Source organism: Pteropus medius, unplaced genomic scaffold, assembly GCF_902729225.1.
Source record: "Pteropus medius unplaced genomic scaffold, Ma_sr-lr_union100, whole genome shotgun sequence".
Classification (NCBI taxonomy): domain Eukaryota; kingdom Metazoa; phylum Chordata; class Mammalia; order Chiroptera; family Pteropodidae; genus Pteropus; species Pteropus medius.
Genome location: NW_024352784.1, coordinates 19248342 through 19264731, shown reverse-complemented (window position 1 = coordinate 19264731; position 16390 = coordinate 19248342). Strand labels below are relative to the sequence as shown.

At 42.8% G+C, this 16390-nt stretch overlaps 1 protein-coding gene and 2 pseudogenes across 4 annotated transcripts in view; all 3 read left to right on the top strand.

Annotated features, from left to right (window-relative positions):
- SNRPD3 (small nuclear ribonucleoprotein D3 polypeptide) overlaps window positions 1-5994 on the top strand; it is a 14076-nt gene extending 8082 nt beyond the window's left edge. For 2 of the 4 annotated variants that reach the window (XM_039847715.1, XM_039847714.1), the window contains exons 3-4: window positions 3447-3639; window positions 5762-5994. In XM_039847715.1, the coding sequence (XP_039703649.1) occupies window positions 3447-3639; window positions 5762-5823 (255 nt within the window). In that variant the 3' untranslated portion in view covers window positions 5824-5994. The remainder of the gene's footprint in view (window positions 1-3446; window positions 3640-5761) is intronic. The other 2 variants (XM_039847712.1, XM_039847713.1) reach the window with 1 other exon arrangement.
- On the top strand, window positions 3062-3180 carry LOC120590591 (uncharacterized; annotated as a pseudogene).
- Window positions 5995-11302: 5308 nt separating the features above from the next.
- On the top strand, window positions 11303-11421 carry LOC120590610 (uncharacterized; annotated as a pseudogene).
- Window positions 11422-16390: the final 4969 nt, after the last annotated feature.

The window sequence follows — 16390 nt, the reverse complement described above, 5'->3', positions numbered from 1 at the left end:
TGCTGTGTGCCCCACAACAGGAATGCTGTGATTGATGACCCTGAGGCACCTTAACATTGCTTCACAGCCCTGGAGCTAGCGCCGTCTTAGCCCCAGGTATGAGGAAATTCCTATATAGTAGGCCCCTCTTATCCAAGGGGATACGTTCCAAGACCCCCTAGTGGGTGCTTGTAACCAAGAATAGTATCAAACTGTGTGTAGCATGTTTTTTCCTATACATACATACCTGTGATAAAGTTTAGTTATAAATTAGGCACAGTGAAAGATTAACAACAATAATAAAATAGAACAATTATATCTATACTATAATAAAAGTTAAATGAATGGCTTTGGGGGCATTATTAAGTAAAATAAGGGTTACTTGAATACCAAAACAGTTGATCTGATAACTGAGATGGCTACTAAGTGGCTAACAGCCGAGTAGCGTATACATAGTGGGGAGGATGGACAAAGGGATGGTTCCTGTCCTGGGTGGGATGGAGCGGAATGTCATGAGATTTCATCACACTACTCAGAATGGTGTGCAAATTAAAACTTATGAATTCTTTATTTCTGGAATTTTCCTTTTAATATTTTCAGACTGTGGGTAACCATGGGGAGTACTGTACTAAGATCTCTCCACCAAGATGTCATTTAAGTTGGGCACCTGGCTTATGCCATCTGTGTTTTATTGTGGTTATTTGGGAAAGTTGAGTAAACTGGATATTTCTGCCTGACTTTCATTAAAACCTAGTTCACTCAAATTACTGCCTTTGGCTTATGGGAACCCAGCTCAGAGTTATTAACAAGCTGTGTGGGTGGATGGGCAATGGGACTGTGGGGCTTTGTACACAGCAGTCATTTCTCAAATGGTACGGCAGAGAGAACATGAGAGTAATAGCCGACCTGGTTCTTAGGGTTGGAATATGAGTCAGATGATGCTGGACTCTTTCCTGCTTCAGCCAGGACACTTGCCATTTGTGAAAACACTTAGTTTACATCTTGTTGACTTTGCATAACAACCTCTGTCAGGGATTCTCAAAGCGGATTGGGGAGATTATGACAAGAAGGAATGAGATGTACTAAAATGTGCTGGAGAAGTGACTTGGCATCAGCATAGACTCTAAAATAGACATTTTAACTATCATTTTGATTCACCATTTAATGAGGTTCTATTATGTACTAAGCAATAGGACAAAATTTAGACATATTTGTCCCATATAATTTGCTTAATAATTGTAGGAAGTATGTGGTGGTCCGGTGTATGGATAAGAGTGTGAGTTTTGTCAGATAGGTCTGGGTTCAAACCCCAGCCAGGCCATACAGGACAGTGTGACCTTGGGCAGGAGAATGGAGTGGGTAAGGGTGTGGCTTCTGAGGACAGATCTGCCTCTGATGGCCTGTGCTGGTTCATCTCTAGCAGGGATGGTGATAGTATCTATCTCAATAGATTGTGTGACATAAAATTAGTTGCTGTGTGAAATCACCTGGGACACTAGCAAGTGTTCAGCGAACATTGGCTTTGTTATGTTCTGTTTTTCCTCACTTTGTAAGTTAGGGAACTGAGGCTCAGGGGAGCCAAGAGCCTTAACCAGGGTTATGCTCCTGACTGATGACAGGGCTGGGCTTCAGATATGTTCCCAGGCCTGTTCAGTCCTCTGTGGAGTCACAGGTTTGTCTGGTATTGTGAGCCTGACCTAGTGTGGGTCAGACCTACGTTTTTCTCTCGATAATATAACCATATCTGGTGTTCATTTGTGGCAGCAGAGGTTCTACGAAGTTCTTCAAGGCAAGAACAGGATGGCAAGGATTTAGAAACAGTGTGAAAATTTGCTAAGAAACTGGGGGTGTTGGGGTTGGAGAAGGTAACTCAAGCCTTGTCGCCCCTAAGGGACCAGTGCGTTGAAGCTCTCAAAACTATTTGAACTCACATAATGGTTGGGGCAGCCCTAGAGTGTTAGTTTTTTCATACTCTGGGTGTTCAAGCAGAGGCTGAATGGTCAGTCAGCACTTGAAGAAAGGAGTGAGTGAGTATAAGATGGCAACAAGCCAGTCTGAGATCTGGGGAAACAGCACACCTCTCTGCAATGTGGGCCTGACCCATTCTGAATAAACTGTAATTCTCTTCCCTCCAGAAGACTCATAGAATAAGCCACTTTTTCTGATAAATATGGTACCCGTTGAAATTGGCACTGGCAGATTTGCGTCACCTTCCCACACCAAGCCAGTCTCTTGGCTTGTTTGACTTCTCGGCTCCCCACCTCTGTTTCACAGTTTATCCATATTGGCTTATTCATCTCTCCAAAGTGCTGCCTTAACCCTATCCTCCTTTCCTCTGTCCACGAACTTGCGTGACCTCCCTCCCCATGGTCGTCTCTAAGGTGACAACTCTTTCCTCCATCCCAATCCATTGCTCTAGTCCTTGCATCCAATAGGTTCCTGCCTGAGTATCCTGTCTCTCTGTGCTAGCTCTTGTCTCACACTGCTCCAATATTCCAGGCCCTTCCTACAGGCACTGCCACCTCCACTTTTCAGTCCCTAGTCACCCAAGCCAGAGGGCCTCTTCTAGGTTACACTCCAGGAGAATCGGAACCACATCTGGTGCATGCTCATGACCTTCATTGTACCTTTGAAGTCTTTGTGCTGGGCAAATGCAGGAGAGTACACAGTTTGGATAGGCAGTTAAAAGCTGTTTTAATTAGAGTTTATCACACGGAGAGCCTCACATGTTGGCAGGGGAAGCAGTGAGAGCTCTGGAACCATGCTGGTTTGACTCAAATCTGGAGTCCCTCCATTCTGGCTGTTTGACTTTGGGTAAGTTCTTTTTTTTTTTTTTAAATCTATCTATCTATTTATTTTAGGCAAGGCAACCCTTGGTTGACCTCACAGATTGCCAGGACCTTGTCAGCTTACAATCTCTTATTTTTTATTTTTATACACCTACAGCACCTGGTCTTCCTAGGTGGTCTCCCATCCAAGTACTAACCAGGCCCGTCCCTGCTTAGCTTCTGGGATCAGGGTGGCATGGCTATAGACTTTTTTATCTTTAAAAAGATAAAAAAGATTTAAAAATGGGAAAGCTGTCTACGGCCATGCCACCCTGAACAAGCCCAATCCTGTCTGATCCCAGAAGCTAAGCAGGGACGGGCCTGGTTAGTACTTGGATGGGAGACCACCTAGGAAGACCAGGTGCTGTAGGCGTAAAAAATAATAATAAAAGTAAATTTTTAAAGAAAGGAAATCTCATACCACCCTAGGGGTCCAGTGAGGACCATATATGTACAGTGCTTAGCACAGTCCCTGGTGCCCATAATAGGTACTTGCATTCCCTGGCTTTGCCTGGTGGCTCTTTTTAGTTTCTGCATTTCTGGACTTCCCTCCCAGCAGCCAAGACCCTCTCTCTGTGCCCCTTTGCTCCACTAACCCTGTTGGCCCTTACTGATGAGCTGGTGGTGATTCCCTTCCAGATGTCCAACATCACTGTCACATACAGAGACGGCCGAGTGGCACAGCTGGAGCAGGTATACATCCGTGGCAGCAAGATCCGCTTTTTGATTTTGCCTGACATGCTGAAAAATGCACCCATGTTGAAGAGCATGAAAAACAAAAACCAAGGCTCAGGGGCTGGTCGAGGGAAAGCTGCTATTCTGAAGGCCCAAGGTAGGTGTTCCTCGTGCATGGGTTTTAACATGCGGGGCTGTCGTGTATCTTTTAGAAAAGGGCCCTATTATTGCCTAGGGATGGGGTGGACCTGACCCCGGCCATTTCTACACCCACTGCCACCCCTTTTCCCTGGAGTCTCGGGGCTTCCATCTGTGAGGGGCTGAGGGCCTTGTCCTGCTGTCTCTTGCCTCACCCCATTGCATTTATAAGGCTTCTGCAAAATCCATGGTAGCTCCTTAGAAGAAAAGACAGAGACTCCTGCCTTAAACTTAAAAGTAGGTAAATTTCATCTCTCGGAGGATGTCCAAAAGGCCTGGGGAAGCTTGCTCTTGTTTAGCTTGCTGAGCAGGGCACCACTGTGTGGATTAGCTTGACTTCTAAAGCAGTGGGGCAGTAGTTCCCAGATAGCCTGGGGATATGTGTTGGCTCTCACCATTAACGGGGAAATGCTGATGGTGGGGATCCATTTTCAGATAAGAAGTGAGCAGTTTTAGGCCATCTTTACCCATTAAAGTGGCCAGACTTCTATCTCCAAAGCTTCCTATATTTAAAAATAAATCTTTCCTTTAGTATATTCTAAAAATGAGGTTAGCCTTTTCCCAATGACTTAGTTTGACCTTTCTTCTGTGTTAGCCTAATCAGAGGTTTTATTTGGGCCCATGGAAAGTTCTGCCATATTGATTAGCTCAGAAAGCAAGTGCAGTCGTTAGAATCTGTCTTAACATTGGTTTAAAACAAACAAGACAGTGCAGGAAAATCACCGGATTGTCCATCACAATTTTTAGCTGCTATACATATTTTTTTTATATGTGAGGTAACTTTTTGAGTTTAAAGATGCAATAGAGTAATCCTTTAAAATACCTTCCCATGGACATGGTTCCATAGTGTAGCGGTTAGCGTGTCTACTTTACACGCAGAAGGTCCTGGATTTTCTCCCCAGTGGAGCCACAGTCCATGGTCTACGGCCATGCCACCCTGAACAAGCCCGATGTCTGATCTCGGAAGCTAAGCAGGGTCGGCCTTGGTTAGTACTTGGATGGGAGACCACCTAGGAAGATCAGGCATAAATAATAATAAATAAATAAATAAAATTTTAAATTAAAATAATAGTAAAATGCCTGCCCAAAAAACTGATCAGGGAATCTCCTTTCCCTTCCTAGACAAGAGGGAGTTGTGAGGAGGTGGAACCAGAAGCTCTGGACCTTTTGTCCTAGAGAAGGAATGATTTCAGAAATGCCAGCTTTCTTGATGGAATTGCTACTCCCTGTTTTCTCAGGGAAGAGCTGTCCTTCCTGTCACTGTAACTGTACAGTCTTCTCTAGCAAAAGGTGAAACTCAGTGGCTGTGCATTAGAAGGTACTTGGCAGTGAGTTTGCCCAGGCTCAGTGGCTTCTGCCTGAGCCATCTGTGCCTCTCCCAGCTCCTTGCTCTGGTCCCATCAGCATGTGGCTGGGTTCTCAGGTGACGTCCCTTCTTCAGGGCAGGTCCAGACTGTGTAAGAGGAGAGAGGGTGAGGCTCCAGTTAGTAGCTATCAGAATATTTTCTCCTGTTCTTCAAAGCCCCTGGTCCCCTCCTAGATCCCATGGGTTACAGAGAACAGCAGTCTTGTCATACTGTTTGTATTAAGAGTGGGTTTGCTTTTTGTGTTAGTTTGTTTTTTGTTTTGCTGTTATGTAACATTTCATACATGCAGAATCTCTCAAAAAAGTAATAAAGTACCTCACCCAGATTGAACAGATGTTAACATTTAACTTTGTTTCATAATTTTAAGTGTGAATTAAATGCATCTGTCATGTTTTATTAACTTGCCTTAAGCCAGCTCTGGGAATGTATCTTTTCTATGGTTCTCAGACTTGCACCCCAAACCACCTTCACTCTCGGCGCCCTGCTTACAAGCCTCATGTAGAAAGTGGTGCTGGCTGGAAGGCAGGAGTCTCGTGTCCGCTCCAGCTCTGACGGCAGGCACCAGTCCTTGCCCCTCTCTGGGGCTCCATTTTCCCCAGGTGGCCTTTCAGGCCTTTTCCCATGTTGATGTCCCAGGGCTTCAGCTGCCTTGTGGCATGAGTCCTCACTGACCACACTAACCTGGCTTCGTCCTTTCTTTTCCCCACCTTCCAGTGGCCGCGAGAGGAAGAGGACGTGGAATGGGACGCGGAAACATCTTCCAGAAGCGAAGATAAATTCATCTGTTGAACAGAACTTTGCCCTTATTTTTTTTTTAGGTTACCTGGGCTCAGCTGGGCTTATGTATATGTCCTAGGTTTTCTTTTGACATCTTTCTCTTTAGATCAGGGGAAATGTTAAACTAAATAAATATGGTGGTTGTGTTGCTTTTCTTTTTGAGAAAATCAGGGTTATGTGTTCATGTTGGAGCTCGGTGTTCTGTTTGCTTTGACAGCAGGTTAAATTTTGACACCCTGGGAAAATACCAGTACTATGAAGGAGCATAGTTATTGATAAGAGTTTAAGTTGCTATTCCAGGCCAGTCAACTGGTTCAACACTTGAAAAAGCTCCGCAAACGCACAGACTGTCTCGTTCATCTTCTGACATGGGCACTACACAGTGCTTTTTTCAGGTAACCTTTATAGAAATGTCATCAGCTCAGTTTGAACAACACAACATGGGTGGTCCAGACCCTTGCCAAAGTCTAGCACTCCGATCTCTGAGCCTGGAAACCCCAGTGGTTCCGCATTTGGCAAAAGTAAGCTATTATTAAAATGGCAATTCAGAGAATCTTAGTGGCCAACATCTGTGTCTCCTATACTGGCTTTGTAAGTAGTTTTGTGATGATTCCGGGGTGGGGAGCAGATTTTTGTGCATTTATCAAAGCATCTAAGCATTCATTGGCACAGCCAGAGTTTTTAATTTAGCAGAGGTGGAGAGGGCAGTGTATGCAAAGCAAATAACTGAAAAACACAAATCTGAAAAGAGATCTTTTAGGGGTTCAATATAGGATGAGGTACAACAAAAACTATTGAGAAAAAGGGATTGATTATCAGCCCTTAGAACATCACTCATTGAACACTGTCCAAGTAATGGAAGGAAAGGAAGAAAACCCAGCACATCTGTTAATCATGACATCACCAAGAGGTAACAGACCCTGTATTATTCCTATAATAATGACCCCTAAGGAGCAGGCATTGGTGGGTTGGTCAGATACCACAGACAAAGTAAGGCTTCAGAGACCATCCTCCTAGAGCAGCCCATGTGTCTCTTGTTCCATAGACTTCTTTCAGATAGAAATACCCACTAGTACGCTGCATGGACTATGCTGCTTCTGTGCTGGTCACTTAGATTTATAGACATTGATTATTTGGCTTATTAACGAAGCTTCTTGAATGATTACTATAGCAAGTGGGATCAGTGGTTTTCAATGTCAGCTAAGGATCTTGTTAGGAATGAAGATTACAAGGCTCCATCACTAGAGATGGCAGTTAGCTGGTCTAGAGGGGGCCCAGGTGTCTGCATTCAAACACTGCCTCTGCTACCCTCAGCTAGATGATTCTGATTCAGCATATCTGAGGCTACATTATGACCCTAGACTGGAGTATGTCTTAGTATGATCACTACTTAAGTTATACTTTTACGATAAATAGTACTGTAAATAATGACACTTAGTGAATTGCATCCTGGATCTAAAAAGCTGATGACATGGTTCACCCTGGGAACCATGTAGGAATCCCAACCTTGAACAATTCTACACATGGGAAAGGCTAACTATAACCCTACCTAGATCCTGAAAAGGGGGTTTCTCACAGTTTTGTTTCTAATTAAGTGTTCACAGTAAAATAATAAAAGGAAGTTTTATTAAACTAAAAATGAAAAACAGCTTTACAGATAGTTTTATATCCTGCATTTTAGGGAAAAACAGTTATTCACATTGAAAGAGCAAATAGTTCTGCGTGTTTTATTATGAAAAACAACAGCCCTTCTGTCCCATTTTTCCTGCCTGAAGGTAGTCCCTTTTAGTTTCTTGGTTGATTCATTTGATTTGCCTCCACGTCACACTTTAAACAGGTTTGCATGGCTACTCCTTGATGTTTTGTTTTAGGCATTACCTTTTGACTTCTCTGTCTTCCTGCCTACCGTACACATATCCCCGTCACCTATCTCACCGATACTGTAATTCTGCTTAGTTATATTCAGTGTTTACATTATGGCTGGGTATTTAAGTCAGCTGAGCCGTGTCATGGACTAGATTACTTTCCTGCTAGACTTTTCTTTAACCTAGAATTAAGAATTCTCTTGTATTTTTGTTTACTTTTTCTGTCCCCTTGCCACTAATTCATCCCCAATCTTATATCACGACATTAACATATCTATTTCATCAATTTCTTCTTAACCTGTCCCTGTCTGGACTGGCTCTTTGTCCATAATGTATTGCTGTCATCATGGGCTCTCCCCATAGCTCTCTGTTGAATCTCCTGTTTTCTGTGTAACACTTTCTTTGATTTATTTAACCTCGTTCTGGTAAGAGCCCTACTGTGGAAGGGATGCATGAGTAGTTTTTTGAAACTCTGAAATGTCTCATACTTGATTTGATTGGTTATGAAATTCTAGGTTGGAATTAGTTTTCATTTAGAATTTTGAAGACATTGTTACTTTTTCATTGAGCACATTGTGCTGCTGTAGAAAAGTCTGAATCCGTTTCAAGTTCTGATCCTTTGTATGAGACTCTCACCAGAGTTCTGAAATTTCACAATGACGAATGACACCTTGTCAAAGGTCTGTACATATATTATGCCAGGCCCTTGTTGAACCCTTTCAGAATGGACTCTCATCCTTTATTTCTGGGAAACTTTCTTGAATTATTTTTTAATCATTTTCTTCCATTGGTTTTCTGATTTTTATTTCTGGATTTCTTATTACTCAGAGGTTAGTATCTTATCTTCGAGGACATTAATATGTTTTTTTGAGCCTTTTGTCTTTCTGCCTGATGTTTTTTCCCCCTTTTTGTTTTTCTTTTATAGTTTTTCCTGTTAACAGACTTCTCTGGTAATCACTGCTAGTCTTATACTTAAGGGTGAGGCATTAAAAAAATACACATGGAAGGTAATCTGATTGAACTTTGGGGTAAGTCCCCAGTGTCCACCCCTTTAAGGACTTCCTCTTGGGTTGATCAGATACCTGAGAGAAAACTTGGTGTCTTGTCTGGAGGGTTTACCTTGAACTGCTAGCCTTCTGGGAGTTCAGAGCGGGGAGAGGGCTGGGCAGTTTCAGCATTTTAGTATGTCCAGATTCATGTAGTCTTCCAGGTCTCTGGGAGGGCCTTCTAGTCCAGAAACCTTCTAACCCCTTCTAGAGAATAAGCTTTCAACTTTTTGCCAAGATTGGAGAGGGACAGCCTCAAGATCATATGGAGATCTGAATATTGCTTAAGCAAGTTCTCTCATTTTAAAAAACATGTCTTTTCTTTGAAAATGTATTACTTTAAAATGGAAAATAACTTGGCAAGGTAAAGATCTAGAACAATGGATGAGATCCTAAGAAGATAACTAGATTAAGATTGAAGAGATGGATTCTGGTTCTGACTGTCTACACCACCACTTTTCTCCAAGCCTCTGGTTCGTTATATCTACAAGGTAGGGTTTAGACTCAGTTGATTCACCTATGATACTAGATCAGCTTCTACACTCACCTGCTGGGTATTCCGTAACTTTTTTTTAAAAAATCATACAGGATTTTTTTTCTTCTGGGCAAGATGGAGATAATTACTTGGATTTATCCTCTGCAAAAAAAAAAAAAAAAAAAAATCAGATACTGAAGAGGATTGTCCCCGAGAGATGGGAAAAATAAGGCGGGCATAATCCCTTGTGAGAGTTTCCAGCCTACAGTGCAGGGAGGGGGAGCTGAAGATCCTGCTAGCCTACCTAGATTGAGTCAGCCAAGAGTTTAGAAGGGCCAGGCAGCTAGAGTTCATAGGACAATACAGAAAGAAGACAGCTGCACAGAGAACCCACTTGAATATTCAGAAAACTGACCAGCACATGAATATAAGGAAATGTCCAAATGAGAATTTTTATCAGCCTTCATATGAGCCAAATTGATGATACATGCCAGAGAGCAAGATCTCAAATGCTCTAGAGCAGGGGTCCCCAACCGTTTTGGCAGCAGGGACTGGTGCTCCTATTGTTGTAGCCGCCAGCCCACGAAAGACACACGGACCACTAGAAATCAGTGAGTTATAGGAAACGTGCTCTTTATTCAGCCAGCTGGGTCTGCCAGGGGTACGCAGACCCCAAATTAAGCAACCCCGAAATGTAGAGGTACAGGGTTTTTAAGCCCTAAATCCTATTCCTCATTCCGTCTTAAACACAAAGGTCTATTTTTCTCTTATTCACTACCTGTCAACCCACAGGTCGGTTGTGCAAGCGGGGGTACAAAAGCAGAAAATTTATTGTTAGAATGTTATGTTCCCATGAGTGATAGCCTATGTTCCCATGGGCGATAGGCTATGTTCCCATGGGCGATAGCCAAGCAGTAATTTTCCAGCCAGCACACTATAAGAATCTAATGCCTGACCTGAGGTGGAGCTGAGGTGGTCATGCTAGCGCTGGGGAGTGGCTGCAAACACATGAAGCTTTGCTGGCTCGCTGCTCACCTTCTGCGGTGCAGCCCGGTTCCTAAAGGGCCACGGACAGAATGAGTACCTGTCCGCGGCCCAGGGGTTGGGGATCGCCCGGCCCCTCCCCACTTTAAAGGATGACAGTTTTGCAATTTCTGTGTTTGAAATTAAGGAGGAAATGTAAGGAAGTTTACTTGAAGGTAGGAGAAATTAAGGCTGGAATGGGATTACAGGCTAGTTAAGATTATGTTCTGATGCTTTAAAAGGGGTCTGAAAGGGCATTTCAAAGGTGTGTTAACCTGGATGCATAGAAAAAATGGACAGGGCTTGCTTAAGACAAAGGTAAGCCTTTTACTAAAATTATATCCCTAGGGTATGACTACCCCACAATGACCTGCTCGGGAATTTATGACCTGAACACCCTGTGAGGTTACTTTCCATAGAACTCCTTTTTTCATCCACAGAAACTAACCAAGGCCAGGAAGAGAACCATCAAAAAGGATTATAACAATGCCTGGCATCAAACTGGGATGGGAATAATTTCTTCCCAGCCAGAAAAAAACTCAACCCACAGGATAGTGGGTAGACTCTTGTTTTAAAATGTAGCAAGGAGTTTGTATTAATCGGGTATGATAAGACGGCAGACATGGAGAAAACTGCCTAAAAGCAGTTTAAAGTAACCAAGACAGGGCCTCATGAGGATACGTCAGGGTGTGTCAGGAGGCAGGAGTGAGGAGAGAGCTTGGCCCAGAGCCCTTATTGTGGTTTCGCCAGGGAAAGAATGAGTGAGGTCGAGTAGGCAATTTTGGGCAAGTTTACAATTGGATATTTTGGATAAAGTCTAGTGGGCTCGGCTATAGGGGGTGGTCTCCAGTTTTCCAGGACCTGGCTCAGGGTGTTTTAGGGCAAAGAAATACTGGCTTGGTGTGTGAGAGACAAAGGTGGTTGGGGCAGACTTTGGATCTCTTTATATAAAAGTCACAATAGCAGGCAAATTGTTTACTGTCTGGAAATTAGAAGCAGTCTCTCCAGGTTTAGCAAGGTCCCAAGATATGAGAGCATCATAAAAATAAATTAAAGATTAATACAAGTTGTCTACAACCATGCTACCGTGAACAAGCCCAATCTCGTCTGATCTCAGAAGCTAAGCAGGGTCAGGCCTGGTTAGTACTTTGATGGGAGACCACCTAGGAAGACCAGGTGCTGTAGGTGTAAAAAGATAAAAAAAAATAAAGGATTGTAAGATGACAAGGTCTTTAATCTGTGAGGTCAACCAAGGGTTGCCTCTAAAAAAAAAAAAAGGTTATCACAAGTATCCAGGGAAGTCTTGCCTCATAAATGAGGAATAATTAACCCTAGATAGCACTGCTCTGGACCCGCCTAACAAGTCATAAAACAAGACTTGAAAGGATCAAACTTTCTTTGTCAATTAACTGTATCCTAGAGCAAAGCCGAAAAAGATTTATGAGAATATAAAAATATCCAGCACCCTACATGGTAAAATTCACAATGTCTGGCATCCAATCAAAGATTATAAGCGATATAAAGGCAAGAAAGCACAACCCGTAATGAGAATAATAAAAACATTTAAAACTGACCCAGATGTTAGAATTAGCAGAGGACATCAAAACTTATTTTAACTTTCATATATTCAAAAAGTTAAGTAGAGAGATGGAAGGTTTAAAAAGAGGAGGAAGGGAGGAAAAAGAAAAGGAGAGAAGGAAAAACTTCAAAATGAACTTCTATAGCCGGATGGGATTAACAGCATATTAGACATTGCAGAAGAAAAGATTAGTGAACTTTAAGGCATAGTTATAGAAACCATCCAAAATGAAACAAAAAAAGAAGCTGAAAAAGCCCTATGGGACAACTTCAAGTGACCTGATATATGGGTAGTTGGAGTCCCTGAATGAGAAATGATGAGGGAGACAGAAAAATTATTTGAAGAAATAACGGCCAAAACTTTAAAAACTTGATGAAAACAAAAATTTAAGAGGATAAATGAACTCCATGCAGAAGATGCACGAAAAAAATGACACCAAAGCATATGACTCAACCAGTAGTGAAGAAGAAGAAAAAAAAATCAGCTAGAGAAAAAAGAAATGTTATAATCAGAGCAACAAAGATAAGGGTGATATTTCTCATTTGGAACAAGCTAGATATTTTTGAAGGCAAAATAAAAATGTTTTCAGAGATAGAAAAGCTGAAAAAAATCCATCACCAGGAAACCTGCTATACAAAAAAATGTTGAAAGACATCCTTCTAGCAAAAGGAAAATTATACCAGATGGTAATCTGGATCTACACAAAGGATTTTATTATGGATTTTACAACATGAAAAGTAAAAAGCATGATGACATTGGCATAAAGACCAAATGGTACAAGGAAAATATATTATTGTAGAGTTCTTATACTAGAAATGGCATATTACTTAAGGGTAGAATGTGTTAATTTAAAAATATATAACATAAACACCAAAGCAACACTAAAAACGAAAATGGTAAGCCAATGCTCAAATGTCCATTAACTAATGAATGGATAAGCAAAAGTGGTATATCCATATAATGGAATATTATTTAGCCATAAAAAGGGATGAATTACTGATACCTGCTACCAGATGGATAAATTTTGAAAATATGCTTAGCGAAAGAAGCCAGACACAACAGGCCACATATTGAATGTTTCTATATATGTGAAATATCCAGAACGGGCAAATTCATAGAGACAAAGCAGATGACTGGTTGCCAGAGACTGGAGGAGGGGAGAATGAGAATGCCTGCTTAATGGGTATGGGGTTTCTTTTGGGGTAATGAAAATGTTCTATAATTAAATAGTAATGATGGTTGCACAACACAGAGACTGCACTAAAAGCCACTGAATTGTACACGTTAAAATGGTAAATTTTATATCATTTGAATTTACCTCAATAAAAAATATTAAACCAACAAAGGAGATTTATGATGGATTCATAAATAAATATTGTTAAAGAAGGCATAAAAAGAGGAAGAGGGGCACAAACAACGGATAGGATAAATAGAAAATAAATAGCAAAACGATAGGCTTGAGCCTAACTATATCAATAATCGTACTAAATGTGAATGCTATTGTCAATGTAAGAAACGTTTAAACCAGTTGAAAATTTTTATAACAGTTTATTTGAGCCATACTGACAAACTATGCCGGGGAGCAAGATCTCAAATGCTCTGCCAAAACTAGGCAAAGAGAGTATAACAAAATAAAAACTACTGAGATACCACTACCCAAGGGAAAAGGAATTATATGTTCATGCAAAAACTTGTATGTACATATGTGTTAGGAAAAAAAGGTCACAGATCAATATCTCAGCCATATTAATATCAGACAAGAAGATTCATTTAAGACTCTAGAAAAAGAAGAGCCAATGAAATCTGAAGTAAGCGGAAGAAAGAAAATAAAGATCAAAGTGGATATCAGTGAAATAGAAAACAGTAATAGAGAAAAATCAGTGAAACCAAAAGACGATTCTTTAACAAAAATCAATAAAATTGATAAACCTCTAGCCAGACCGATAAGGACAAAAAATAAAATAAAAAAGACACAACTACCAGTCTTGGGCATAAGAGAGGTGATTACTACAGATTCCACAGATATTGAAAGGGAATATTATGAACAACTTCATGCCAACAAATTCAACGACTTACCTGAAATGGACAAATTCCTTAAAAGACCCAAAATACCAACGCTCACTCAAGAAGAAATAGCTACGCTGAATCGTTCTATATCTATTAAAGAAACTGGAATTGTAGTTGAAAATCTTCCCACACACAAAAAACAAAACTTCAGGCCCATGTGCCTTCACTGAGGAATTCCATCAAATATTTAAAGAAGAAATAATATCAATTCCACACAAATTCTTCCCCCAAAATTGAAGAGGAGAATACTCAACGAATTCTTTGAGACCAGCATACCCTGATACCAAAATCAGGCAAAGACAGTACAACAAAAGAAAAACTACCCAAGAAAAAAGGAATTATATGTTAATGCAAAAACTTGTACATGAATATTCATGGCAGTTTTATTCATAATAGCTAAAAACTCAAAACAATTATCTATCCACAGGTGAATGGATAAATTACAGTATGTCCATCCCATTGAATACTACTCAACAAATAAAAGAAACTGTTGATACATGCAACAATGCTATGAGAGTCTCAAAATAATTATGCTGAGTGAAAGAAGTCATATTAAAAAATTGTGTACCTGTATGGTTCCATATATCTAAAACTCAAGAAAATGTAAATTAAATCTCTAGAGACAGAAAGCAGATCAATGGTTGCTTGGGGATGGGGATGCAGTGAGTGGAGGGAAGCCTTAGCAAGGGGCAAGAGGACACTTTTGGGTGTGACCTACATTTGCTGTCTTGATTGTGGTGGTGGTTTCATGAATGTGTACGCAAGTTAAAATGTGTCATATCACACACTTTAAATTTGTAGCACGTGGTATGTCCACTTTAACATATTTCAATACACAAGAGAGCACAGGTGTCTTTTCTACATGTTTCCTTTTGATACTCTCAACATCTTGGCAAGGCAGGTTTAGGATTGAGGAGGCCGAGGTCCCCAGAGGTGAAGGCACCTGTAGCTGTCCCAAGCAGACTGCCACAAGTGGGCGTGACTCTTGCACCCCTGAGTACAAGGCTGGGCTTTGTTCGGTCTGACAGATGCTTCCAAACCCACTCCTAATTAGTCCCTTTCAATCCTGGAAGGGGACGGAGCCCGGATCCTCACTGCTCCCCTCCCCCCACTTTGCACATGAGGAAACTGAGGCCCAGGGAGGTCCTGACTGGTCTTATTCAAGGGGCAGTGTAACTGGAGGTCCACTCCCCACCACAGGATGCCACGTGCCTCAAGTGGCCTCTTAGGAAGGGGATTGCTCAGGAGTCCTGGTGAATCCTGGGGCCCCAGGAGGGCTGTGGGAAAGGCAGCATCACACAGGGTTAGTTAACATTTCAGACGACAGCCAAGCAGCCTGGCTCACATCCCAGCTCCTCGACCTTAGACGAGTCACTTAACTTCTCCTCATCTCAGTTCACTCACCTACAAAATGGAGGTAGTAATAGCACCCATCTCCTTCAAGTGCAAAGAGAATTAAAGAGACGTAAAGCTACCGGACAATACCTGGCCCAGAGAAAGGCTACAGAAGTGTTTGTTAAGTAAATAAATGGCTTCGGGCCTGCTTAGTCCGCAAGGTTTGGGCTTCTGCCATTCCTACCCAGAGAGGCCTTGGGTGGAGGCCCCTCTGACGCCGATGAGCGCCTGCCCTGTGCTCTCCACACGACAGGCACTTTCCAAACCTTATGTCATCCTCACCCCAGCAGGATGAGGGGAGGTTTGGTGTACCTAGTTCCCAAGATGAGAGAACAGGCCTTTCAAGGACCACACCGCCAGCCAGCGACGGGGCCTGTCTGCCTTCAAGACTGGGAGCAGGTGAGGACCGACCTGAGTGAGATCTACCTGCTGCCTCCTCCATCGGGAACTTGGGCCGGAGCCAGCCTGATGGACCTTCGCTTCCTAGAGTGTCCCTGCCTGTGGCGGAGCCTCGCTGGTGGTCGTGAGGCCCCCATGTGAGGGCCCCGTGAAGGGGCTGCAGACACCTGCATGGCAACAAGGCCAACCCTCTTCTCCTGAGCTGCTTCATGCTCCAACTCGGCTGTTGCACCAAGCGCCTCCGTCCAAGAGGCGGGGAGATTGAGACCAGCTGCTGCCGCCTGGATTCTCCCAGAGCTCGCCTGGCGACACACGGCTCAGGTCCTCACACCATCCTGTAAGACTCTCGCTGAGCAGTGACGTTCAAGGTTTGTGGGCTGGATGTGGGCCAGTGGTGGGCAGGAAGCAAGGAGGGCTGGAGGGCTGGAGGGCTGGAGGGCTGGAGGGCTGGTGGGCTGGGGAGAGCTTGGCATTTCTCCAGCAAGGAGTCACAGGAGAGCATGGCTGCCTGCACGTGACGACAGGCTTATCAGCCTGCCCGGCCCAAGGACAGCTTCCCTATTCTTCTGCTTTCCACTGGCCCCCTTCTCTTCTCATCCTGCTTTGCCTCACTCAGGGGAGTCTCAGCTCCCTGTTTCAGGGTGGGGGCACAGGGAGATGCTTCTGTGGCTCCCCAGCCACTGGGCAAGGAGGCCTGGGAGGAGCCAGGACCCTAGG